The following is a 27,686-nucleotide window of genomic DNA, read 5'->3' as shown; positions in this document are numbered from 1 at the left end:
TCGCATCCTTTAAGGGAAAAACTGGATAAATATTTGAAGCAGAGGAAGATTATTGCTTGGATCACTCCAGCAAGCACGGACACGAGGGGCCGAATGGCCTCCCTCGGTGATGTAAAACTTCTGCACTTCTATAAAAAGACCAAGAACAAAAAGCAGAAGAATTTCTGGGACTCGAACAGCGGGGCCCCGTCAACAACAACTTCTGGAACAGGTGTTGGAGATCAAGTCGCCACTGTCGCTCAAAGCCCCAGAAATCATTCCCAATGTTGTGCGAGAGGCGAGACAACAACTGTGACTAAAGTGCTTGAAAAAGACCAGATGACGCTGTGGAAAGCCAACGTGTTTATTCACCACCTCCACCCCCGCAACCCCCCAAATCTGGGAACAAAAGACTAGATTTAAACACGGACTAACCACAAGACAAACTCCAGGGGCCGTGCAGTCTGAAGAGAGCGCAAGGTGGAGGGAAGTGAAAGGGTTAATTGTCCTTCACACCCTCCCCTAAACAATCACCTGCTCTTTTAACCAGTAACTGAACTTCGACAAAGTACTTCAGCGGCTGTGAAGACCTTTGGGACGTGGTGAAAGTGCACTGTACAAATGCAAGTTGGTTCCCAGCTTATTTAGTCCCACAAAAGATATTTTGAAATACTTGCCCTCACACGGTTTCCAAAAATGGCGGCAGGAGCTTTAAATGGGGAGTGCTGGAATGACGGCCCCCTTTAAATAACAAAACAACTGCAGCCTGCATTCCGGCAGACGGCACAAGTCAGAACGGCCTCATCCAGCAGGCGGGCTTCTCTCAGCCTCCTGGCAGTTGGCCGAGGAGATTACAGCAAAGTGACCTTGGAGACAGACCAAGCACTTCCCTGTCCAAGCTGTGAGACTTTTAGCGCCGGCAACCATCCTTCCCTCACCACCAACCCCCCCAACCCCTTTATTTTCTTTCCTGGTGCTTTCTCACTGCCGTGTTCTATGCCAGTCGTGTTCTGTTTATGTTCAGTAAGTCATTTAGATAAATAGATAAAAGACATCAAAAACACACAAGAGGTGCTGACCACGTTGTGTTTTTCCAACTGATAATCCCCACGAGGCAGGAAACAGGTGTCTTGTACACACCGCTCATACAACGATACGGCGCAGACGGAGGACATTTGGCCCATCGTGTCTCTGCCAATCTGCTCTTTAACCCTTGAGTAACCCTTGAGTGGCCCTTTTATCTTTCTTTCAAGTTTCTCCCCTCCCTCCCACCATCCCTGCCCAGCCCCATTTGGGCCTTACTACGGACCGTGGGCTGGCTGCTCCGATGTGGGATCATCCCACCCAATGACCATGTATAGCTGCACACTCCAGCAGGCCTCGATGGATAGCGAGCAGGGGCGGCTGATACCCTCCAACCCCCCGCTGATCAAGGGAGCGTGTAAAGAAATAAATAAAGAACTTGCATTTCTATCGCGCCTTTCACAACCTCAGGACATTCCAAAGCGCTTTACAGCCAATTTACGCACAGCAAGATCCCACAAACAGCAATGTGATAATTATCAGACAATCTGGGTTTTTTTTTTAGTGATATTGAGTGATGGATAAATATTGACCAGGACACCTGCTCTTCTTCAAAACAGTGCCGTGGGATCTTTTACGTCTACCCGAGGAATTTATAATGGGAAAAATTAAATTAAAAGAGTGACAAAATTCTGAGAGAGAGCACAAACGGATCGCCCATACTGGCGCCCAGGGAGTTAGAGGATACACAGCTTTATAAAAAATAGGGGGGTTGTCAATAAAACGTGAAGGAAAAACTGTTAAAGAAATTAGACATGGTGACAGGAGGGCACTGCTAACACCCTGTGTGTACAGGCAGTGCTTAAGATTTGCCAGGTAATCTTTTACTTGGTGATAGAAACAATTTAAAGCCAGTGAATTACACCGAGAACACCAGCCTGTACCCAGAGACCGGTCTTCAATCCCCAGCCTGCACCCAGAGACCGGCCCTCAATTCCCAGCCTGTACCCAGAGACGGGCCCTCAATCCCCAGCCTGTACCCAGAGACCGGCCTCAATCCCCAGCCTGTACCCAGAGACCGGCCCTCAATCCCCAGCCTGTACCCAGAGACCGGCCCTCAATCCCCAGCCTGTACCCAGAGACCGGCCCTCAATCCCCAGCCTGTACCCAGAGACCGGCCTCAATCCCCAGCCTGTACCCAGAGACCGGCCCTCAATCCCCAGCCTGTACCCAGAGACCGGCCCTCAATCCCCAGCCTGTACCCAGAGACCGGCCCTCAATCCCCAGCCCGTACCGAAAGACCTGACCTTGTGAGAAATATTTTTTTTTAAAACAGTCCAGAGGAACGACTGCCAAAAATCTGCAGGACAATAACAAGTGGAAGCACAGCTCACAGAGCCACAATCAACAAGGATTACAGAGACAACCTTCAGAAAGAGCCAGCCCTGCCAATTCAGGCAAGCTTACTGAAGGTCAAACACAACACGTGTCCCCATTAACACCGGACTCTCAATTTCTCGGTGTCAGGTTTTCAAAATATTTAGAGTACGAGCACCAATCTGACAGGGAGAGGAGGGGGTGGAAAGAGGGAGGGGAGAGGGGGTGGAAAGAGGGAGGGAGGGGAGGGAAAGAGGGAGGGGAGGGGTGGAAAGAGGGAGGGGAGGGGGTGGAAAGAGGAGGGGAGGGGGTGGAAAGAGGGAGGGGAGGGGTGGAAAGAGGGAGGGGAGGGGGTGGAAAGAGGGAGGGGAGGGGGTGGAAAGAGGGAGGGGAGGGGGTGGAAAGAGGGAGGGAGAGGGGGTGGAAAGAGGGAGAGGAGGGGGTGGAAAGAGGAGAGGGAGGAGAGGGATGGGGGTGGAAAGAGGGAGAGGAGGGGGTGGAAAGAGGGAGAGGAGGGGGTGGAAAGAGGGAGAGGAGGGGGTGGAAAGAGGGAGAGGAGGGGGTGGAAAGAGGGAGAGGAGGGGGTGGAAAGAGGGAGAGGAGGGGGTGGAAAGAGGGAGAGGAGGGGGTGGAAAGAGGGAGAGGAGGGGGTGGAAAGAGGGAGGGGGGGTGGAAAGAGGGAGAGGGGGGGTGGAAAGAGGAGAGGAGGGGGTGGAAAGAGGGAGAGGGGGGTGGAAAGAGGGAGGGAGGGGGTGGAAAGAGGGAGGGGGGGAAGAGGGAGAGGGGGGGGGAAGAGGGAGGGGAGGGGTGGAAAGAGGGAGAGGGAGGGGGTGGAAAGAGGGAGGGGAGGGGGGGTGGAAAGAGGGAGGGGAGGGGGTGGAAAGAGGGAGGGGAGGGGGTGGAAAGAGGGAGGGGAGGGGGTGGAAGAGAGGGAGAGGAGGGGGTGGAAAGAGGGAGGAGGAGGGGGTGGAAAGAGGAGAGGAGGGGGTGGAAAGAGGGAGAGGAGGGGGTGGAAAGAGGGAGAGGAGGGGGTGGAAAGAGGGAGAGGAGGGGGTGGAAAGAGGGAGAGGAGGGGGTGGAAAGAGGGAGAGGAGGGGGTGGAAAGAGGGAGAGGAGGGGGTGGAAAGAGGGAGAGGAGGGGTGGAAAGAGGGAGAGGAGGGGGTGGAAAGAGGGAGAGGAGGGGGTGGAAAGAGGGAGAGGAGGGGGTGGAAAGAGGGAGAGGAGGGGGTGGAAAGAGGGAGGGGGGTGGAAAGAGGGAGAGGGGGGGTGGAAAGAGGGAGAGGGGGGTGGAAAGAGGGAGAGGGGGGTGGAAAGAGGGAGGGGGGTGGAAAGAGGGGGGGGAAGAGGGAGAGGGGGGGAAGAGGGAGAGGGGGGGAAGAGGGAGAGGGGGGGGAAGAGGGAGAGGGGGGGAAGAGGGAGAGGGGGGAAGAGGAGAGGGGGGGGGAAGAGGGAGAGGGGGGGAAGAGGGAGAGGAGGGGGGGGAGAGGGAGAGGAGGGGGGGGAGAGGGAGAGGAGGGGGGGAAGAGGAGGGGGGGAGAGGGAGAGGGGGGGAAGAGGGAGAGGGGGGGAAGAGGGAGAGGGGGGGAAGAGGGAGAGGGGGGGGAAGAGGGAGAGGGGGGGGAAGAGGGAGAGGGGGGGGAAGAGGGAGAGGGGGGGAAGAGGGAGAGGAGGGGGGGAGAGGGAGAGGAGGGGGGGGAGGGAGAGGAGGGGGGGGGAGAGGGAGAGGAGGGGGGGAAGAGGGAGAGGGAGGAGAGGGAGAGGGGGGAAGAGGGAGGGGGGGGAAGAGGGAGAGGAGGGGGGGAAGAGGGAGAGGAGGGGGGGGAAGAGGGAGAGGAGGGGGGGAAGAGGGAGAGGAGGGGGGGAAGAGGGAGAGGAGGGGGGAAGAGGGAGAGGAGGGGGGAAGAGGGAGAGGAGGGGGAAAGAGGGAGAGGAGGGGGGGAAGAGGGAGAGGAGGGGGGGGAAGAGGGAGAGGAGGGGGGGAAGAGGGAGAGGAGGGGGGGGAAAGAGGGAGAGAGGGGGGAAGAGGGAGAGGAGGGGGAAAGAGGGAGAGGAGGGGGGGAAAGAGGGAGAGGAGGGGGGGAAAGAGGGAGAGGAGGGGGGGAAAGAGGGAGAGGAGGGGGGGAAAGAGGGAGAGGAGGGGGGGAAAGAGGGAGAGGAGGGGGGGAAAGAGGGAGAGGAGGTGGGGGGAAAGAGGGAGAGGAGGGGGGGAAAGAGGGAGAGGAGGGGGGGAAAGAGGGAGAGGAGGGGGGGAAAGAGGGAGAGGAGGGGGTGGAAAGAGGGAGAGGAGGGGTGGAAAGAGGGAGAGGGGGGGTGGAAAGAGGGAGGGGGGGGTGGAAAGAGGGGGGGGGAAGAGGGAGAGGGGGGGGAAGAGGAGAGGGGGGGGAAGAGGGAGAGGGGGGGGAAGAGGGAGAGGGGGGGGGAAGAGGGAGAGGGGGGGGGAAGAGGGAGAGGGGGGGGAAGAGGGAGAGGAGGGGGGGGAGAGGGAGAGGAGGGGGGGGGAGAGGAGAGGAGGGGGGGAAGAGGGAGAGGGGGGGAGAGGGAGAGGGGGGGGGAAGAGGGAGAGGGGGGGGAAGAGGGAGAGGGGGGGGAAGAGGGAGAGGGGGGGGAAGAGGGAGAGGGGGGGGAAGAGGGAGAGAGGGGGGGAGAGGGAGAGGAGGGGGGGGAAGAGGGAGAGGGGGGGGAAGAGGGAGAGGGGGGGGAAGAGGGAGAGGGGGGGGAGAGGGAGAGGAGGGGGGGGAGAGGAGAGGAGGGGGGGGAAGAGGGAGAGGGGGGAAGAGGGAGAGGGGGGGAAGAGGGAGGGGGGGGGAAGAGGGAGAGGAGGGGGGGAAGAGGGAGAGGAGGGGGGGGAAGAGGGAGAGGAGGGGGGGAAGAGGGAGAGGAGGGGGGAAGAGGGAGAGGAGGGGGGAAGAGGGAGAGGAGGGGGGAAGAGGGAGAGGAGGGGGGGAAGAGGGAGAGGAGGGGGGGAAGAGGGAGAGGAGGGGGGGAAGAGGGAGAGGAGGGGGGAAAGAGGGAGTGAGGGGGGGAAAGAGGGAGAGGAGGGGGGAAAGAGGGAGAGGAGGGGGGGAAAGAGGGAGAGGAGGGGGGGAAAGAGGGAGAGGAGGGGGGGAAAGAGGGAGAGGAGGGGGGGAAAGAGGGAGAGGAGGGGGGGAAAGAGGGAGAGGAGGGGGGGGAAAGAGGGAGAGGAGGGGGGGAAAGAGGGAGAGGAGGGGGGGAAAGAGGGAGAGGAGGGGGGGAAAGAGGGAGAGGAGGGGGTGGAAAGAGGGAGAGGAGGGGGGGAAAGAGGGAGAGGAGGGGGGGAAAGAGGGAGAGGAGGGGGGGAAAGAGGGAGAGGAGGGGGGGAAAGAGGGAGAGGAGGGGGGGAAAGAGGGAGAGGAGGGGGGGAAAGAGGGAGAGGAGGGGGGGAAAGAGGGAGAGGAGGGGGGGAAAGAGGGAGAGGAGGGGGGGAAAGAGGGAGAGGAGGGGCGAAGAGGGGGAGAGCCTCTATTCAAAGCCAGTCGCTTCATTCGTTAATGAGAAAGTGAAGGGTCAAAGTTCACATCGCAGGCACAACAAAGGTTGTAAAGTGTAGATAAAGAGAAACTAAGAGTCCAGAACGAGGGGGCACAACCTTAAAATTAGAGCCAGGCCGTTCAGGGGCGATGTCAGGAAGCACCTTTTCACACAAAGGGTAGTGGAAATCTGGAACTCTCGCCCCCAAAAAGCTGTTGAGGCTGGGGGTCAACTGAAAAAGTCAAAACGGAGATGGATAGATTTTTGTTGGGTAATGGTTATGGAACCAAGGCGGGTAAATGGAGTTAAACATAGAAACATAGAAGATAGGAGCAGGAGTAGGCCATTCGGCCCTTCGAGCCTGCTCCGCCATTCAACGAGATCATGGCTGATCATCCAAACCCTAGCACCCGGTCCCTACACCGACAGCCATCCCACCCAAGCCCTATCCCCGTAACCCCACGTATTTAATCCCCCCTAACACTGAGGGTCAATTTTTTATCATGGCCAATCAACCTAACCCGCACATCTTTGGACTGTGGGAGGAAACCGGAGCACCCGGAGAAAACCCACGCAAACACGGGGAGAATGTGCAAGATACAGATCAGCCATCAGCAGAGGGGGTTCTGCCCGGTGTCCTGGCCAATATTTATCCTTCAATCAACATAACAAAAACAGATTATCTGGTCATTATCATGTTGCTGTTTGTGGGAGCTTGCTGTGTGCAAATTGGCTGCCACGTTTCCCACATTACACCATTGAGTACACTTCCAAAGTACTTCACTTGCTGTAAAGCGCTTGGAGACCTCCTGGGGTCATGAAAGGCGCTGTGGAAATGCAAGTTTTTCTTTCTAATTGAATAACTGAACAGGCTCGAGGGGCTGAATGGCCTCCTCCTGTTGCTAATACGGGAAAGTGGTAATTCAGGTAGGAGTGAGAGGTGACAGCATGCTTGGCTTTTAAAAGCCTGAGGGTTGAGACAGGAGAATGTGAGGGAGGCCTTGAGCAACCAGCCGCAAAAGCAATCTGATCAAATTTGGGGAGAGTCAGTGAAAACCTTTCTTGGGGGAGGTTGGAATTGGCTCGGTTTGTTATTAGTTGAGAAACACTGGTCTGAAATTCTGCCTTCAGTTATTTTAACAGAGCCTTTCAAAATAAACAGGGGAAAACTTCACACAAACGTCACCGTATCACACCGCCATCTGAACACCCCTGGGGCCAGGAAATCGTCAGATAGTCAACTTTAAAGAGAAAGGCACCGGCAGACAGGACAGAGGAACAAGACAAGCATAAACTCCCTGGAGTTTAGAAGAATGTGATCACCTGTCCAAGTATCTCCTTCTCTGACTTGGCAAACCATTTTTATTTTGTGAAGGAGCTTGTCAGTACATTAAAGGCGCGAAGTTGTACTGCAGTCAGTCACTAGGAGCGGCGGTTTGCTGAGGTACTGGAGGCCACGTGTGGAACTGTACCCCAGCGAGAATCCAAACCCTCCTGGGGAGGGGGGGGGGGGGGTGGGAGGAGATAAAATTAGCCTGATTTTTAAAAAAAAAAATATTTTCCCCCCTTCCTCTCCGTCTAGCTCCAAACAAATCAAACATCGATAATATCGGATCAGCAAGGTATTCATTCTTCTAATGACCGCAGCAAGTTATCAGCAGTGCAGAGGCTGCACTGTCGATACTCCAGCGGGCACTCCGATTGTTTGTTTCCTCTCTCCATAGGGCCCTGGCAGTCAGCCAGTTGCAAACCAAGCTGGGCTTCAGGAGGGCAATCCCCACACAGCACACCTACTGGGGACATCCAAGGACAGTAGGCCCCGCATTCACTCCCCCTTCCCCCACCCCGAAAAAACCAAACCTTCTCTCCTTTCCTCTGCTGGAGGCAGTGATGGTGGGGGGGGGGGGGGGAGAGAAGAGGTTCGGGGTCATTACAATGCTTTCTTAAAAAAAAAATTAAATGGGAGATTGCGAGGTAGAAATTCGGTCTTGGACAGCAACAGCAGCACAAAGTGGGAGAAACATCTAGGCCTACTCTCATATACCCAGTATTCCGTCATACTGGATTTCAGACTGGGTGTATCGCGGGCAGCCGATAGGATGCCCGTTGGTCTTGCTCTACCGCCCAAGATAGAATTTCTACCCCTTCCTGCTCTGCTCCCCCGGTGATGGGGTTAGTGGGGAGCCGTGATTGGGTGGGGGGGGGGGGGGGGGGGGGTGGGGGCGGGGGGAGGGGGCACATAGCATTGTTTGGTTCCTTTTATGTGGGTTCGGGAGGCTCACTCCTGCTCCCGGATCCATATTCAGGTAAGTTACTGATCTTCTTGGTTGTGCCTAGCAGGCGACCAACATCATAAAAAAAAAACAGATTATCTGGTCACCACCAATCACATTGCTGTTTGTGGGAGCTTGCCGAGCGCAAATTGGCTGCCGCGTTTCCCACATTACAACAGCAATTCAAACGTACTTCATTGGCTGTAAAGCTCTATGGGCTGTCCAGAAAGGTGCGATAGAAATGCAAGTCTTTCTTTCTAAGAAATCCTGTGCATTTCAGAAGCTGAAAAGGGGACATCAGTACTGACAAATATCGGGCCTTACCAGGTCTCTGAAAAACATCTCGTACTGCATCTGTTCCGGAGACCACAGAGGCGCTAAATTCACAGTAAAACACACCCTCTAAACGATAAACATGTATCACTTGGAACGGCCGCGACTTCCCTTATTTAGGTATACGCGGCAGCCACTTCATACACAGCAGTGGGATGAGTGGCTAGTTACTCTGTTATTTGACAAGTGTTGGGCGAGGGATGAACATTGGCCAGGACATTGGGGAGAACGCCCCTGCTCTTCTTTGTATGGTGGCCGTGGGATCTTTTACCCGTGGGACGGTAGACGGGGCCTCGGTTTAACGTCTCATCCGAAAGGACGGCACCTCCGACAACAGGGTGATGCCCTGGCGTGCCGGCTTAAACTATGCCTTTCTGGTGTGAGGCCCAAGCCCTGAAGCTTCTAAATCAAAGAGGAAGAGTGATACAAACCGACTGTGGATTCTCATGGGAAAGGGTTCACACGCTGGCACTCCAGCTCCGAATCAAACCGCTTTAGATATGTATGGTTGCTGATGTCTCCACACCTGTACAAACACCATTTGTCACTAGCAAGTTACTTTGAGTCACCTTCAGAAGGTGCAATACAATCAATCAGATACTGCTGTTCAAAGTTAGAAGTGCTGGCCTATAAATTTAAGCTCTTCTGTGTTGCTGTCAGTCACATTGACACTTGCCCACAAGTTTCTACAAGTTTTGTACAACACCGCTCCCTGCTCACCACAAGTTAAAGAATGTGGACACTTTTATTAAAAAAACAAACAGGGTTACTTTTTTTTCCCTCTTTCAAAAGAGAGCACGGGCAGATTAAGCACATACACACACACACACACACATACATACACAAACACGCACACACATATACACGGGCACACAGGCCCAGAAGTTCAGTGAGGGAGGCTCCCTCAGAAATAATAAGAGAAATTGCTGGAAACAGAGCAGATCCATCAGCACTTTAAAGGGTGATGCTGGGATTATGTTTAGGGTGTGCAATGACCCACCCTTCCAAAATCTCAACAGGCCTCTTCTCTTTTCAGATGCCAACTAATCAGTTGTGTAATCCCAGCATTTTCTGGTTCTCTTCAGATTTCCAACATTTGTTTGGTGGGGGGGGGGGGGGGGGTTTTAGTGCTTCCCTGCCAGATATCAGCAGCTGGCTTTGATAGGGCCCTCCTCATCGACTCCGGTTTCTGCCTTTAGACAGCAGCGGGGGCTTAGGCTGCACACTTGCTGGGGCACAAGCTCTCGTGGATGGGCCGGCCCCGTGGTTTACTGGGAAGGACAAGGTGTTCGCTTAGACAAGGTGTCTGGTGTGCCAGCTCGGACGTTCCAGCGGGAAGATCGCAAGACGGAGGGAAGGGCTTGCAAAGAAAAGAGTGTCGGGCAGGGAAAAATCGGTTAATCTGTTCAAAACGAGGTGGCAAATTTCAACCGCAACTTACCTTTAATGTAGAAAACAATACTGGGCAGCCAAAGAAGGCGATATTAGAGGGACGGAGGGTGGGGTGGGGGGGAGTGTGAGCAAAGCTCGGTCTTAGAGGTGGGTTTTAAGGAGCGTCTTAAAAGGAACAGAGGGAGGTGGAGAGGTTTATGGAGGGAATTCCAAGCGCGTGAAGCCTAGATGGTTGAAGGCACGGCCGCCAATGGTGGTGGGAAGGGAGCGAGAGATCCCCAAGAAATTGGAATCAGAGGAACAGAGAGTTTTGGGGGGGAGGGTGTGTGTGTGGGGAAGAGGCTACAGAGATAGCGAGGGGGGGAGCGGATTTAAACACAAGGATGAGAATTTCTTTTCTCTTTTGGACATTTACCTCAGCGAGTGAGGAGGCTTCTTATAATCTGGTCAGGGTACGAACTCTCAGCCAGCTCGCAGACTCAAACAAACAATTCACCCAAAAAAAAAATCAAACACGTTCAGGCCCAGAACCATTCCAATTGATCAGGTCCCACACCAGAACTCCAACCACACCAATCAGTGCCCCAGGTTCACTGCAGGCCACTCCATGCACGATAACCTGACACAGCTCGGGTCATGACCAAAGTCACAGATTTACAGTTTTCATGGAAAACTGGGCAGTATCACGGCATGGGATCCCGAAAACACCAGTAGAAATCGCAGAATCCCCTGTGATTAGAAACAGAGTGTGACTAATTCAGTCACAGTTAAGTCAGCGAACCTCATTATAAACAGATGGGATGGGAATGGGTTCCAAAATAAAACCCCAAGGTGATCCCTGGAACCAACGCACCAAAAAGAAAACAGAGTTTGGTTTAATCGCTCATCGTAAATCACTGGCTGTGGTGTAGCCACATCATAACCATGTCTACTAGACCTCAAGATACCTCTCAGCCAACCCCTGAGTGTGGGGCCATTGCTGTACACAAGGATCATAGTAATGACAGCAGCGAAGGAGGCCAATTGGCCCATCGAGTCTGTACTGGTAATGGTTCTTTAACCGGAGCAGTCTGTTCTCATCCCATTAGTGTCAGCCATGGCTCAGTGTGGTCGCACTCTCGCCTCGGAGTCAGAAGGTCATGGGTTCAAGTCCCACTCCAGAGATTTGAGCACAAAAATCCAGGCCGACACTCCAGTGCAGTGCTGAGGGAGTGCTGTCTTTCAGATGTGACCTGCATGCTCAGGTTGACATAAAAGATCCCGTGGCACTATTGGAAGAACAGCAGGGAGGTTCTCCCTGGCCAATATTTATCCCTCAACCAACATCATTAAAACAGATTATCTGATCGTTATGGGCTGTCGCGTTTCCTACGTTACAACCGTGATCACACTTCAAAAGGTACTTCATTTGCTGTGAAGTGCTTTGGGATGTCCAGTAGGCATTCGCGGTAAAGCATTCCCTGTTCTAATAACCCACTGTGTGGAAAGATTTTCCCCTTCAATGTACCACACCGGCAAAATCACCCAACCTGCTGCAGCCAAAGGAATCGGCGCTCCATCCCCCAGCGTGGACCCAGGCTCCCACCTTTCATCACATGGCAGGTGGAGGGTCCAGACTCAGACATCACCCTCAAGTCCGGTGGCTGGTGTGTCAAGAATAAAGAAACTTGGCATAAAGGGGCAAAAAAAACCATTGCTCAGAACCCCACAGCCTCGAAAAGTACGTCAAAGCAACAATTCAAATTCCGCCGTTTGGATGAGACATTAAACCGAGGCCCAGACCGCCTGTTCTGGTGGTGCTATTCAGTGAAGAGTGGGTGGAGGAGGGAGGGGGGTCCTAGGCCACATTCCTCCCTCAACCAACATCACCCAAAGCGCAGATTAACCGGCCATTCATCTCAATGCTGTTTAAGGGATCTTGCTGTGCACCACAGGCTCCCTACCCGACAGCAGTTACTGCCCTTCAAAGCAATTCACTGTCTGCGAGACGCTACCAAGGAGCGGCAAGGTGCTCGATAAAGGCAAATTCTTTCTTTCTTTCTTTAAAATAAAGGATCGAAACAACCAAGAGCGGGAGCAAGGAGAATAGAGAGCAAGAGCTTTCTAAATGGGTTTGTGTTTTGGTAAGGTGATCCAACTTTTGACAATAAATAGTGTTCCGGTTACCGATTGCGCCAGAGGTCAAATGGAGAGTCGTCGTCTATATATACACACCCATTGTCACCTCACCCCGATCATGGCTGCTTGCTTCACTTTCTCCCCTCCCCTCCCCCTCTCCCAAGGTTGGAGACATAAACCGATGGATGAACCCCCACAGCAGAATATGTACATACTGTACACAACAACTTCTAGATTTCAGCTGGTCTCCCACAGCGTTGCTCCAGTAGAGTCTGGGGTCCAGACACATGGGTGATGGAATGCTAATCTTTAATCCCACTGCTCTAAATAGGTACACGTTGGTCTTTATAAAATGCTGAGGTTCATCGAGGGGCCAGTTGCAACTGCTTATAAATTTCAGGCTGCAGGTCAGTGACTGGATTCTCTACTCGAAGGAGAACAACCCCAGCTTCTCCACATAGCTGAAGCCCCTCATCCCTGGTATCATCCCAGTAAATCTCCTTTGCAGCCTCTCCAAGGCCTGGACATCCTTCCTATAGTGTTGGACACAATACTCCAGCTAAGACCTAACCAATGATTTATAAAAGGTTTAGCATAACTTCCTTGCTTTTGTACCCTACGCCTCTATTTATAACACCCAGGATCCCGTATGCTTTTTTAAAAAAACAGCCTCATCAACTTGTCCTGTCACCATCGAAGATGAGTCCCCAGGTTTATTTTAAGGATTGTTTTCAAAGTATTGTGCTCAAAGGGTCATACAAAGTATGATATCTGGAGTATGAAGGTTGCATGCCAGATAGATAGATAGATATATATATATATCTCATCAAACCTTAATAAATAAAACCAAATATTAAAAAATTGCACCTTATCACATGTCTCAAACATCTCAAAGCATTTCAGGTACAAGTAATTGCTTCTGAAGTATTAGGAAATGCAGTGACCATTTTATCATAGAAACATAGAATCATAGAAGAGTACAGCACAGAAGGAGGCCATTCGGCCCATCCAGTCTGCGCCAGCTCTTTCGAAGAGCAATCCAGTCAGTCCCACTCCCCCGCTCTTTCCCCATATCCCTGCAATTTTTTTCTCCTTCAGGTATTTATCCAATTCCCTTTTGAAGGCTACTATTGAATCTGCCTCCACCACCCTATCAGGCAGCGCATTCCAAATCCTAACCACTCGTTGTGTAAAAAAGTTTTTCCTTATGTCGTCTCTGGTTCTTCTGCCAATCACCTTAAATCTGTGCCCTCTCTATCGACCCTTCAGCCACTGAAAACAGATTCCCTTCATTTACTCCATCTAAACACAGAAAGACCCCTCAAATAGCAATGTAATGAATTACCAGTTAATCTATCTTTTGGATGCTAGTTGAAGAATGTGTTAACTTAATCTCAGAGACCGCCTGCAAATACTGAGACACTCCCGGGGACACTCTGTAAATACTGACACACTCCCGGGGACCCCCTATAAATACTGACACACTCCCAGGAACCCCCTGCAAATACTGACACACTCCCAGGAACCCCCTGCAAATACTGACACACTCCCGGGGACCCCCTATAAATACTGACACACTGCCAGGGACCCCCTGTATATACTGACACGCTCCCGGGGACCCCCTGTAAATACCGACACACTCCCGGGGACCCCCTGTAAATACTGACACACTGCCAGGGACCCCCTATAAATACTGACACACTCCCGGGGACCCCCTGTAAATACTGACACACTGCCAGGGACCCCCTATAAATACTGACACACTGCCAGGGACCCCCTATAAATACTGACACACTCCCGGGGACCCCCTGTATATACTGACACGCTCCCGGGGACCCCCTGTATATACTGACACTTCCGGGGACACCCTGAAAATACTGACACACGCCCCGGGATCCCTGTAAATACTGACACGCTCCCAGGGACCCCCTGTAAATACCGACACACTCCCAGGACCTCCCTGTAAATGCTGACACACTCCCCGGGACCCCCTGTAAATACTGACACACTCCCGGGACCCCCTGTAAATACTGAGACACTTCCAGGGACACCCTGTAAATATTGACACACTCCCGGGGACCCCCTGTAAATACTGACACACTCCCAGTGACCCCCTGTAAATACTGGGACACTCCCGGGGACCCCCTGTAAATACTGGGACACTCCCAGGGACCCCCTGTAAATACTGACACACTCTCCGCCACTCCTGTAAATCACAGAAATTACGATACAGGAGGCCAGTCAGTCAGTCCATGTGTATGTTTTAGATTTTTAACTGGTGCTGTATTCTCTGTAATCGCACATCCCTGTTCTCCCCCCACCCCATAACCTTTAATATCCCTGCTTTTCAGATACTTATCCAATTCCCTTTTAAATGATGTTACATTGCCTGTCTTAATAGCCACTTGTGATAATGCATTCCCTGTTACAATAACTCTGTGTGAGAGAAGAATTGCTTCCAACTTCCCCATTCATTCTCGCAATGATAATCCTGGCTCTGTGCCCTCTGGTTACCCAACCAGTAGAAACAACCTCTTTGTGTGGGTCCCAACCCAATGCCATCAGTCTCTGCCTACCGAGTAAGATTGTTCAGTCACCAGTGGCAACACCGATGAACAGAGCAGTGCGACGGACCCAGACTGCAGGTCCGCGATCAAGAGCCGCTCTCCTGGGATCACGCTGCCTTAAACAATAAACATGCTATTGCTTACCCTCGCGCTCCTCAGATTTCCAGCTTTTTTTGGCAACTTCTGCCAAAGCTCCGATTCCAAGACCAACAGCCAAACCTGTTCAAAGAGAAGCGAGAAGAAGTGAGCGATCGGTGAGGAAGCCCACCTTCACCCCCGCCCATCGACACGAGATTATTGGGGAACTAAATCAATCCCCAGCCACAGCTCCCCAACGGTGTCTCATTGGGAAAGTGTGGCAGCGCTGACTTCAGCACAAAGCGACCTCCCTCAGTGCTGCACCGTCAGCCTGGATGTTGATCGAATAATGCCGCGGGATCTTTTATGATGAACAGCTGAGGGGGCAGACAGGGCCTGGGCTTTAACGTCTCCTCCGATAGACGGCACCTCCAACAGTGCAGCACTCCCGCAATACTGCACTGGAGTGACAGCCTGGAAGAAGACAGAACCAGAGACCATAAATGGAAATTAGTAGAAAGCATAGAAACATAGAAGATAGGAGCAGGCCATTCAGCCCCTCGAGCCTGTTCCGCCATTTAATGAGATCATGGCTGATCAGCCAAATTCAGTAACCTGTCCCTGCCTTCTCCCCATATCCCTTGATCCCTTTAGCCTCAAGAAATATATCTAACTCCTTCTTGAATATATTTAATGAATTGGCCTCCACCGCCTTCTGTGGTAGAGAATTCCACAGGTTCACCACAATCTGGCTGAAGAAATTTCTCCTTATCTCTGTCCTAAATGGCTTACCCCTTATCCTTAGACTATGGCCCCTGGTTCTGGACGCCCCCGCCATCCCAGGTATCAGCCTGGTGAATCTTCGCTGCACTCCCTCCATGCCAAGAACATCCTTCCTCAGATAAGGCGACCAAAACTGCACACAATACTCAAGGTGTGGTCTCACCAAGGCCCTGTACAACTGCAGCAAGACATCCTTGTTCCTGTACTCGAATCCTCTCGCTATGAAGGCCAACATACCATTTGCCTTCTTAACCGCCTGCTGCACCTGCATGCTTACCTTCAGCGACTGGTGTACAAGGACACCCAGGTCTCGTTTCACTTCCCCGTTTCCCAATCTATTGCCGTTCAGATAATAATCTGCTTTCCTGTTTTTGCCACCAAAGTGGATAACCTCGCATTTATCCACATTATACTGCATCTGCCCAATCACCCAACTTGTCCAAATCATACTGGAGTTTCTCTGCTTCCTCCTCGCAGCACACACGCCCACCCAGCTTTGTGTCATCTGCAAACTTGGAGATATTACATCTAGTTCCCTCGTCTAGATCATTAATATATATTGTGAATAGCTGGGGTCCCAGCACCGATCCCTGCGGTACCCCACTAGTCACTGCATGCCACTCGGAAAAAGACCCATTCATTCCAACTCTTTGCTTCCTGTCTGCCAACCAGTTCTCTATCCAAGACAGTACCTTACCCCCAATCCCATGTGCCTTAACTTTACACGCTAATCTCTTATGCGGGACCTTATCGAAAGCCTTCTGAAAGTCCAAATACACCACATCCACTGGTTCTCCCTTATCTATTCTACCAGTTACATCCTCAAAAAATTCCAGTAGATTAGTCAAGCACGATTTACCTTTTGTAAATCCATGTTGACTTTGTCCGATCCTGTCACTGTTTTCCAAGTGCTCTGCTATTACATCTTTTATAATGGACACTAGCATTTTCCCCACTACTGATGTCAGGCTTACCGGTCTATAATTCCCCGTTTTATCTCTACCACTTTTTTTGAATAGTGAGGTTACATTAGCAAATTTGGAACAGGTTGTCGAGGCTTTCCCTACAGCTCGCCCGCGCTCCCACCCCCCGAATGGTCTCGTGCTCCTGGCTGGCCAACAGTTTCCGCAAGCAGGCCCATTTGAATCGAACCCTGTATTTTTATTCACCGCTTGCTTTCCCAGGTTTAACAATCAGCCCCTAATCATAGCACAGCACTCACTGACGATTACATGGGATGCCCACGAAAGTGAAGAATAATATCGCCCGACGAATATGTACAGGCTAAACTACCGGGTCGGATTTATAGACAGAAGCCAAACAAAACGCAGCACGATACGACACATAAAAACAATAAAACGACAAATCAATCCACAAAGCATTAATATACACTTTTTAGGACAGTGGGAATGAAACTGGTTTTCGGCAACAGCACAAAAGCGGGCGATCACAAATCGGACGCCCGTTTTACACGCCAACGGATTTTCTTTACCATTTGACTTCAAGCTGACCATTCTAACTCCCCCCCCACCTCCCGTGTTTCTTGCAGACTGGACACGCTGCAAACTTTTAAATGAAACAGTTGAGTTGAGATGGGATGTTGCTGTGGGACGATGCCCAATCCAGGCTGCTCGCAGAGTTCGAATGCTTTGAAGCAGGAGTTAAAGCTAGCAGGTTGATCTATGCCCCAGGGACCTCCGCCATATTACCGCCAATTCTCTTCAAGTAGAGACTGGGGAAACAACAGATTTCACACCCAGTGAGGCGCAGTGTTATGGTCTGGAATTTGCTGATTCCTCTTTACGTTTCTCCCCCCCGACTGGATTTTGCCACTTATAATAGATTCCTCTAGTGGCTCCATATTCAGAGAGAATAGTTATCAATTTTAACTGCAGCTATTTAAAAAACTGTATGAAATCAAGACAGGAACCCCCCCCCCCCCCACCCATTTGTCACAGAGGTTCCTCACTCATAGGGGTAATTGTAACTATTATCGCCAGGCAAAGATTGAGAGATAGCAAAATGACAGTCCATTTTACAGCTCACCCGCTTATATTTTCCTTTGCAGTCAATCGGCGAGGTGTAAAATAGGCGGCCCATTCGCTATCACCAGATTGTACTCCAGCGATAAGTTAGTACTCCCGAAGGATAACAAATGATATTGCGAGCAAGGTAATCAAGACTAAAATACACTGGATACTGTAGCACACCGGGCGGTGCCTATATCGGTGCAGGCTTTAAATGAAGGTCCCTGGCTAGGCCTGGACCTGCTGAACAGGCCAACTCCTGCCTGACACGCCCCTTGAACTGAACACCCCTAAATCGACCATACCAGTTCCCAGCTGCTGCGAGACACACGCACATCGACACCTCTCTGCCCCTTGGCTGACACCTCCCACACGCTGTGCAATGCTTCTCCCCCAACCAAGGTCAATTCAGTTGCTGACATAACTGCCGGAGATTTAAGAGAGGTGTTCAAAACTATGAAGGGCTTCGGTAGAATAAATAAGGAGAAACGGTTCCCAGTGGTAGGGTCGGTAACCAGAGGACACAGATTTAAGATAAGTGGCAAAAGAGCCAGAGAGGAGATGAGATGAATAATTTTTTTTTTTTTTTTTACTCAGCGAGTTGTTATGATCTGGAACGCACTTCCTGAAAGGGTGATGTAAGCAGATTCAATAGCAACTTTCAAAATGGAATAGGATAAATACTTAAAAAGTAAAAATTTGCAGGGCTATGGGGAAAGAGCAGGGGAGTGGGAAAATTAGGATAGCTCTTCAATGAGCCGACACCGTCACGATGGGCAGAATGGCCTCCTTCTGTGCTCAGACAGAAAGACAGGCATTTCTACACCGCCTTTCACGGCCTCACTATGTCCCAAAGTGTTTTACAGCCAATGAAGTACTTTTGACGTGCAGTCACTGTTGTAATGTAGGAATGTACGATTCTATATGATTGCATTTGGCCTCCAATGGCGCCTATGGTTCTGACAGAGACCATGGGCTGTATTTACTGCAGCAGAGACGGCTCAGATCTTTGAGATGGTAAATAGCAAACGGTTCTTTTCACCGGTCGATGAATCGGTAACAAGAGGCATCGATTTAGGATTAGCACTCGAAGCATAAAAGGGGGGAGACGAAAATAATATTTTTTAACAGATTATTAGAATATATGGGATGCATTACCACTAGAGGCTGCTGAGACACAGTCAGATAATTCGATGAACACTTGTAAAAAAGTAAAGGGTACGGGGAAAAGGCAGGGAAATGGGAACAGGGTAGATAACTCTGACATGGAGCCAGCACGACAACAGACGCAATGGGCTGAACAGCCTCTCTGTGTTGGCATTTTGACAAGTTAGATTTCACGGGACCGCATGGAGCTGCGTTAACGGACGGAAGTTCACATGACACGGTGACCGAGGTAAATTCCCAAGATGGAATGGCTCAAGTTCGATGGGCCAAATGGCCTCCATCTGTGCTGGAATATTCTGTAATTCCATGGTAAAATCCCAGATGTACACATGGATGGGGAGGACCGTGGGCTAACACCCCCATCGCAGGTTTCCGACCCAAACCGCACTACCCGCAGAGAGCTGCTAAGCCGAGGCTGGGCCCAGCCACTCGGGCGGACAGATAGTCGGAAGGCTGTACCCCCCAGGGCCGCTCTCATGTTGCCTGTTGAGAGAGATCACCCATCTACACAAGGCCCCAGGCACTGTTAAAAGTTTGGCCCGGGGGACCTTAGCAAGGAATGACAGTCAAGTAATAAATATCTATAAATAAAAGAGATTTGCATGCCTCCACATAATTTAGACATCACATTCCAAGTGTCAAAGTATATAAAAACAAAGCCAGAAAGCCAGACATTTCATTGTTTTTATTCTGGCCTGGAGACAGAATTTTACAAGCATCTGCCATTCTGCAAACATCTCCCACCCAACAGCAATTAAACTCTGACTGGCCTCAGCTTACAGCAATCAGGAAAGGGTGAACAGGCTGGGTCTCTTTGCTCTTGAAAAGAGAAGGCTGAGGGGTGACCTAATAGAGGTGTTGAAAATTATGAAAGGTTTTGATAGAGTGTTTCCACTTGTGGGGAAGAGCAAAACTAGAGGCCATCAATATAAAAGAGTCACCAAAAAATCAAATAGGGAATTCAGAAGAAACTTCTTTACCCAGAGAGTGGCGAGAATGTGGAACTCACTACAACAGGGAGTGGTTGAAGCGAATAGTATAGATGCATTTAAGGGGAGGCTAGACAAGCAAAATAAGGGAGAAGGGAATAGAAGGTTATGCTGATAGAGTAAGATAAGGAAGGATGGGAGGAGGCGCGAGTGGAGCATACACGCCAGCATGGATTGGTTAGGCCGAATGGCCTGTTTCTGTGCGTTATATTCTACGTAATTCTGTGCAACTCTGACTGACCTCAGGCTGTGTTTACTTACAGCAATTAGACTTTGTGGCCCCAAAAAGATACAGACTAACTTAAGCACAGTTCCACTTTATCGGCAGCACAATACATTGCCCATCACCTGGTGTGACACCACTTGTCATTATAAAACAACACATTGTCGGTCTCACCATGAGCAATGCCATGGCAGATGCGCCAACACTGAAATAACATGGGAAACTACACATTCTAACCCAGCAACACGGAGAAATCTACAACTGAGTCTCTGTACTTAATGTAGGTGAGGGTGGAAATCGCGGAGGTACTGGCCATAATCTTCCAATCCTCCTGAGATATGGGGTGGTGCCAGAGGACTGGAGAATTGCAAATGTTACACCCTTGTTCAAAAAAGGGTGTAAGGATAAACCCAGCAACTGCAGGCCAGTCAGTTTAACCTCAGTAGTGGGGAAGCTTTTAGAAACTATAATCTGGTAGAAGCGATAATCCGGAACAAAATTAACAGGTCACTTGGACAAATGTGGATTAATTAAGGAAAGCCAGCACGGATTTGTAAAAGGCGTTTGATAAAGTGCCACATAATAAACTTGCCAGCAAAGTTGAAGCCCATGGAATAAAAGGGACAGTGGCAGCATGGATACGGAATTGGCTAAGTGGCAGGAAACAGAGAGTAGTGGTAAACGGTTGTTTTTCGGACTGGAGGAAGGTACACAGTGGTGTTCCCCAGGGGTCGGTACTAGGACCACTGCTTTTCTTGATATATATTAATGACTTAGACTTGGGAGTACAGGGCACAATTTCAACATTTTCTGATGAGACAAAACTTGGAAGTATAATGAACAGTGAGGAGGACAGTGATAGGCTTCAAGAGGACATAGACAGGCTGGTGCAATGGGCGGACACGTGGCAGATGAAATTTAACGCAGAAAAGTGCAAAGTGATGCATTTTGGTAGAAAGAATGAGGAGAGGCAATATAAACTAAAGGTACAATTCTAAAGGGGGTGCAGGAACAGAGAGACCTGGGGTATATGTGCACAAATCGTTGAAGGTGGCAGGTCAGGTTGAGAAAGCGGTTAAAAAAGCATACGGGATCCTGGGCTTCATAAATAGTGGCATAGAGTACAACATCAAGGAAGTTATGATGAACCTTTATAAAACACTGGTTCAGCCTCAACTGGAGTATTGTGTCCAATTCTGGGCAATGCACTTTAGGAAGGATGTGAAGGCCTTAGAGAGGGTGCAGAAAAGATTTACAAGAATGGTTCCAGGGATGAGAGACTTCAGTTATGTGGATAGACTGGAGAAGCTGAGGTTGTTCTCCTTAGAACAGAGAAGGTTGAGAGGAGATTTGATAGAGGTGTTCAAAATCATATGGGGTCTGGACAGAGTAGATAGAGAGAAACTGTTCCCACTGGCGGAAGGGTCGAGAACCAGAGGACACAGATTTAAGGTGATTGGCAGAAGAACCAAAGGTGAATGGAGGAAAAACCTTTTTACGCAGCGAGTGGTTAGGATCTGGAATGCACTGCCTGAGAGGGTGGTGGAGGCAGATTCAATCACGGCTTTCAAAAGGGAAATGGATAAGTAGCTGAAGGAAAAAGAATTGCTGGGCTGCGGAGAAAGGGCGAGGGAGTGGGACTAGCTGAGGTGCTCTTGCAGGGAGCCAGCACGGGCTCGACGGGCCGAATGGGCTCCTACTGTACTGTAACCATTCTATGATTCTATTTTATGATTCTATGTCTCTCCATCCCTGATCCTACCTATAGCTGTCACTAAAACTGCCTACTTCCACCACCAAAATAGCCCCCCCGTCATCTCCGCCCCACCTCAGCTCTACCACTGCTAAAACCTTCAATCCGCGCCTTCCATCACTTCAAACTCAACTTCTCCAACAGCTTCCTCACTGGGATCCAGAACTTTGCCCAACAGAGATCGCGGGGGCCTTTACATCCACCTGACCAGGTAAGGCAAGGCCTCAGCTTAACGTCTCATCCACCCTCAAACAACACAGCACTCCCTCAATATCGTAAAGACCGGCTTAAATTATGCATTCAAGAGGGTTAGAAACATAGAAAAATAGGAGCAGGAGTAGGCCATTCTGCCCTTCGAGCCTGCTCCGCCATTCAATATGATCATGGCTGATCCTCTAGCTAAATACCATATTCCCGCTCTCTCCCCCATACCCCTTGATGCCTTTTGTGTCTAGATTATGTGCTCAAGAGGGTTAACAACAAAAGAACACACTCACCTGGAATAATATCGGCTCACTCGTCTTCCCCACTCAGCTACGTACAGGGCCGCTGCACAAGAATGCTGCCATTTGTTGTCTTGAACTGACAGTGACCAGGACACCAAGCGATAGACACAACGTGACAAAAGGAACAGAAAATATTCCAAGTACATTACCTCCAAAATTGGCCAGCCGACCGATTCTAGTGGACGGTACTTTGCGTTCACGGGCCCGCTCGCTCAGCTAGAGAAATAAAACACAAAGACAATGAGGTCACAGAGAAAGGGAGAGAGAGGAGAGGGGGGAGAGAGAAAAGGAGAGAGAGAGAGAGAGAGAGAGAGAGAGGGGGGGGAGAGAGGGAGAGAGAGAGAGAGAGAGAGAGAGAGAGAGAGAGGGGGGGAAGAGAGAAGAGAGAGAGAGAGAGAGAGAGAGAGAGAGAGAGAGGGGGGAGAGAGAGAGAGGGGGGGAGAGAGAGAGAGAGAGAGGGGGGGAGAGAGAGAGAGAGGGGGGGGGAGAGAGAGAGAGGGGGGGAGAGAGAGAGAGGGGGGGGGGAGAGAGAGAGGGGGGGGAAAGAGAGAAGAGAGAGAGAGAGAGAGAGAGAGAGAGAAAACTTGCATTTATACAGCATCTTTCACAACCTCAGGACATCCCAAAGCACTTCACAGCCTACAAAATACTTTTGAAATGTGGTCACTGTTGTAATGTAGGAAACGCAGCAACCAATCTGCACACAGCAAGATCCCCCAAAAAAGCAAGGAGATAAATAGATGAATGACCAGACAATCTGTTTTAGGTGTTGGTTGAGATATAAATGTTGGCCAGGACACCGGGGAGAACTCCCCTGCTCTTCTTCGAATAGTGCAGCAGGATCTTTTGCGTCCAGCCGAGGGGGCAGACGGGCCTCGGTTTAACATCTCATCCAAGAGATGCCACCTCAGACATTGCAGCACTCCCTCAGTACACAAGAATATAAGAAATAGGAGCTGGAGGAGGCCATTTGGCCCTTCAAGCCTGCTCCGCCATTCAACAAGATCATGGCTGATCTTCTACCTCAACTCCACTTTCCTGCACTATCACTTAATTCCCTTTGTTTCCAAAAATCTATCGATCTCTGTCTTGAATATACTCAACGACTGAGCCTCCACAGCCCTCTGGGGTAGAGAATTCCAAAGATTCACCACCCTCTGAATGAAGAAATGTCTCCTCATCTCAGTCCTAAATGGCCAACCCCTTATTCAGAGACTGTGACCCCGTGTTCTAGGCTCCCCAGTCAGGGGAAACATTTCCCCAGCATTAACCCTGTCAAGCCCCTTAAGAATTCTATATGTTTCAATGAGATCACTTCTCATTCTTCTAAACTCAAGGGAATATAGGCCTAGTCTACTCAATCTCTCCTCATAGGGCAATCCCCTCATCTCAGGAACCAGTCTAGTGAAGCTTTGTTGCACTCCAAGGCAAGTTTGTCTTTCCTTAGGTAAGGAGACCAGAACTGTACACAATCATCCAGGTGTGGCCTGTATAATAGTAAGACTTCTTTATTCTTATACTCTAATCCCTTTATAACAAAAGCTAATATACCATTTGCTTTCCTAATTGCTTGCTGTCCCTGCATGTTAACTTTCTGTGATTAATGTACAAGGACAGCTAGGTCCCTCTGAATGCAAACATTTCCCAGTCTTTCACCATTCAAAAAATATTCTGCTTTTTTGTTTTTCCTACCAAAGTTGCTAACTTCACATTTCCCCACATTGTATTCCATTTGCCATGTTCTTGCCCGCTCAGTCAACCTGTCTATACCTCTCTGCAGCCTCTTTGCATCCTCCTCACAGCTTACTTTCCCATCAGCAAACTTGAATACGTTACACTCAGTCCCCTCATCTAAGTCATTGATGTAGATTGTGAATAGCTGAGGCCCAAGCACTGAACCTTGCGGTACCCCACTAGTTACAGCCTGCCAACCCAAAAATGTCCCGTTTATTCCTACTCTCTGTTTTCTGTCCATTAATCAATCCTCAATCCATGCTAATATATTACCACTAATCCCATGAGTCCTGATTTTGTGCAATAACCTCTTGTGTAACCCCTTATCGAATGCTTTTTGAAAATCCAAATACACTACATCCACTGGATTCCCCGTTACCTACTAGTTACATCTTCAAAAACCTCTAACAGATTTGTCAAACACGATTTCCCTTTCATAAAAGCATGTTTACTCTGCCTAATCATAAACGGTACTGGAGTGTCAGCCTAGATTTTATGATCAAATCCCTGGAGCGTGCTTGAACCTTCTGACTGGGAGAGTGCTACCCACGGAGCGCAGTTGACATCCTGAACATAACATAAGAACTTAAGAAATAGGAGCAGGAGTAGGTCATTCGGCCCTTCAAGCCTGCTCCCACTTCAAACAACAAACACAGCATCCTACGGGAGCGGAGTGCCCCATTAATAGAGAACATCAGTGCCAAGCCCTGGGAATTCTCATTTGCCAGGATTAAGCACAATGGCTTAATACTACCCATCCTCCAGAGAGCCCATGTGTGACTGGACAAATACTGATAGGCATGTGTGTACATATCATACACATAAAGACCGCTGCATAGGATTACAAGTGTACACGTGTACAGGCCAAACATCAGTGTTACAGGGGCTTGCAAAACAAACAGTTTCTTGGCGGGATTTAGAGGCGGGAGTTATGCAGAGTCCCTGCCTCTCTCCTCCCCTCCTCCCCCAATCAGATATTCTAGTGGGAAGTGGGCCACACCATGAGGAGAAATATGTCACAGCGTATTTAAAGAGAGCGATTGATTGATCCTCAATACAGCAAACCGGCAGGATGATTGTTTGCATCTTGGGCAAGCACAGGCCAAGTGCCAACCTACTTCCAGAGGGTAGGGCCTTGGCAGCTGAAGGCACGGCTGCCAATGGGTGGGGTGAAGGGAGCGGGAGATGGGCGAGAGGCCAGAATCGGAGGAGCGCAGAGATCTTGGAGGGTTGTAGGGCTGGAGGAGGTTACAGAGATAGGGAGGGGTGAGGCCGTGGAGGGATTTGAACAAACCAGCTGATCCACAACTGCCAGTTCACCGCCCATGGCAAAAGTGAAAATGAACCCCAACCCCCGCGGACATGGCTGCAGCACGCACATGGAGGCCCCAGAACTGTCTGCACAACTTGATTTACACAGCTGGGGAGCCAGACGTCCCGGTCCTAGTAACGTTTGCTGAATCTGGCAGGTTAGAAAGAGCCTCCTCCCTTCCTCACCCCACAGGGAAGCGTCCCGACGCCTCACAGCGGCTGATTTAGGAACCCTGGCCGTATGCAGATGCTGTAACACAGGGGAGAGCTCATTCTGACAGCTCCAGTTCCCACAGGATGAAGACTTCAGGCAAGCGAAGATCTTCGGTCCATCTAGCCGTGGCTCGCACTCGCGCCTCTGAGTCAGAAGGTTGTGGGTTCAAGTCCCACTCCAGGGACTTGAGCACAAAATCTGGGCTGACACAGTGCTGAGGGAGTGCTATACTGTCGGAGGTGCCATCTTTCGGATGAGACAGTAAACCGAGGCCCCATCTGCCCTCTCAGGTGGATGTAAAAGATCAAGGGTTGTGGGAACTACTTCAAAGAAGAGCAGGGGAGTTCTTCCCGGTGTCCTGGCCAACATTTATCCCTCAACCAACATCACTTAACAAAAACAGAAGATCTGGTCATTATCACATTGCTGTTGGGAAGTCCTTAGATTGTGAAAGGTACGATAGAAATGCAAGTCTTTTTTCTTTACTTACCCACAGTATTCGCTTGATGCATTTCTAACATATCCCATAATCCCAGCTGTCGACAAGAGAACGTTTAGTTCATTCTCAACATAATTTTTCCTCCTATAAAAAGGTCCTTGTTTGCCAGACCCAGTGCAGACACAAATACAGAAACTCATTTCTAAAAAGATTTGGCACCTCAGTTCTGCAGAGCATCAATCCTTTCCGTTCCATATAAGGTCTAGTAATGGGAGCAAGGCTGTGGGCTACCCGCTACAACTGCCAGGAGCGTGCTTTCAGCAAAGAATCTCTTGGGAGTAAGTACACAAGGGAGGTCGAAGGTCACTGCTGCTTCACTAACATCATCACCAGGAGCCGAGGTGCGTTTTAAACTCCTCATTCTCTCAGGCCACCATGGCTCAGTGGGTGACACTCTCACCTCTGAGTCAGAAGGTCGTGGGCTCAAGTCCCACTCCAGGGACTTGAGCACAAAAATCCAGGCTGACCCTCCAGTGCAGTGCTGAGGGAGTGCTGCACTGTCGGAGGTTCCACCTTTCGGATGAGACATTAAACCGAGGCCCCGTCTGCCCTCTCAAGTGGACGTAAAAGATCCCATGGCACTATTTTGAAGAGCAGAGGTCCTGGCCAATATTTATCCCTCAACCAACATCACTAAAAAAAAACAAATTATCTGGTCATTATCACATTGCTGTTTGTGGGAGCTTGCTGTGCACAAATTGGCACACACAATTCCTACAATACAACAGTGACTCCACTTCAAAAAAGTACTTCATTGGCTGTAAAGCGCTTCGGGACGTCCCGAGGTTGTGAAAAAGCGCGATATAAATCCAAGTTCTTTCTATGGCAAGATGGGTTTGGATGAAGAAGGCCCTTTGGCCCATCCTTCCTGAATGCCTGGCCCTCACAGCATCTAGGCCATCTCCTGAATCAGCCCAGTGTCCTGGCTTCAGCCACCCTCCCCAGCTACCTTCTGTGTAATGTGAAGCGCCTTGGGACGTTTTATCACGTTTAAGGTGCTCTATAAATACAAGTTTTTGTTGTTGAAATTATACGGCTGATCAGGCCCCTTTAGAAAGCTATCAGGTATACACTGAGAACATTTATTAGGTTCCTGCCATTTTTGTCGGGGGTCCAGGCCTGATGGGCCCCCTTCCACCGGCCAGTACGCCTCCTTTCCAGCTGCCGTATCTGCTGTCTGGTGCTTCCCAAGCCATGGCGGAGGAAGCTCCCAGTCTGGGAGCTCCCCATCCTGACTGCCACAGCCGTGCCCCCTCTGACAGAAGGGATCGGGTTTGGGACTAGTGTAGGTTCCATAGAATCTTACAGCAGAGAAGGAGGCCATTCGGCCCACCGTGCCTGTGCCAGCTCTTTGAAGGAGCTATCCAATTAGTCCCACTCCCCTGCTCTTTCCCCAGAGCCCTGAAAATGTTTTCCCCTTTAAGTATTTATCCAATTCCCCTTTGCAAGTTAGTATTGAGTTTGCTTCCACTGCCCTTTCAGGCAGGTGCTTTCCAGATCACAACAACTCGCTGTGTAAAATAATTCTCATCTCTCCACTGGTTCTTTTGCCAATTACCTTAAATCTGTGTCCTCTGGTCACCGACCCTGCTGCCAGTAGAAACAGTTTCTCCTTATTTACTCTGTCAAAACCCTTCATGATTTTGAACACCTCTATTAAATCTCCCCTTAACCTTCTCTGCTCTAAAAAAGAACTCCAGCTTTCATTGAACAACTGGCAGAATCCCAGAATTCAATCCCAACACCCAGAATTCCAAAGAATAAAAATGGAATTTGTCTTATTCATTCAGCATAAAGTAGCAGCCCTACAAATAACACCTCACAGCTCGGAGTTATGTCGTAGCTATGCG

General features: G+C 50.3%; 1 protein-coding gene across 4 annotated transcripts in view; it reads right to left on the bottom strand.

Moving 5' to 3' along the window:
- The window catches only part of coq8aa (coenzyme Q8A, genome duplicate a), a 90,826-nt gene that overhangs the window by 44,018 nt on the left and 19,122 nt on the right, over positions 1-27,686 (bottom strand). For 3 of the 4 annotated variants that reach the window (XM_085997994.1, XM_085997996.1, XM_085997997.1), the window contains 2 exons: positions 22,228-22,294; positions 14,697-14,771 (listed from right to left, as the gene is read on the bottom strand). In XM_085997994.1, coding sequence (XP_085854120.1) covers positions 14,697-14,771; positions 22,228-22,294 — 142 coding nt within the window. The remainder of the gene's footprint in view (positions 1-14,696; positions 14,772-22,227; positions 22,295-27,686) is intronic. The other variant, XM_085997995.1, reaches the window with a different exon arrangement.

This window comes from Somniosus microcephalus, chromosome 9 (assembly GCF_052327205.1).
Source record: "Somniosus microcephalus isolate GS21.2 chromosome 9, FLI_Smic_1.0, whole genome shotgun sequence".
NCBI classification, from domain to species: domain Eukaryota; kingdom Metazoa; phylum Chordata; class Chondrichthyes; order Squaliformes; family Somniosidae; genus Somniosus; species Somniosus microcephalus.
Note: the sequence above shows the minus strand (reverse complement) of the source record. Positions and strands in the feature narration are given on the sequence as shown.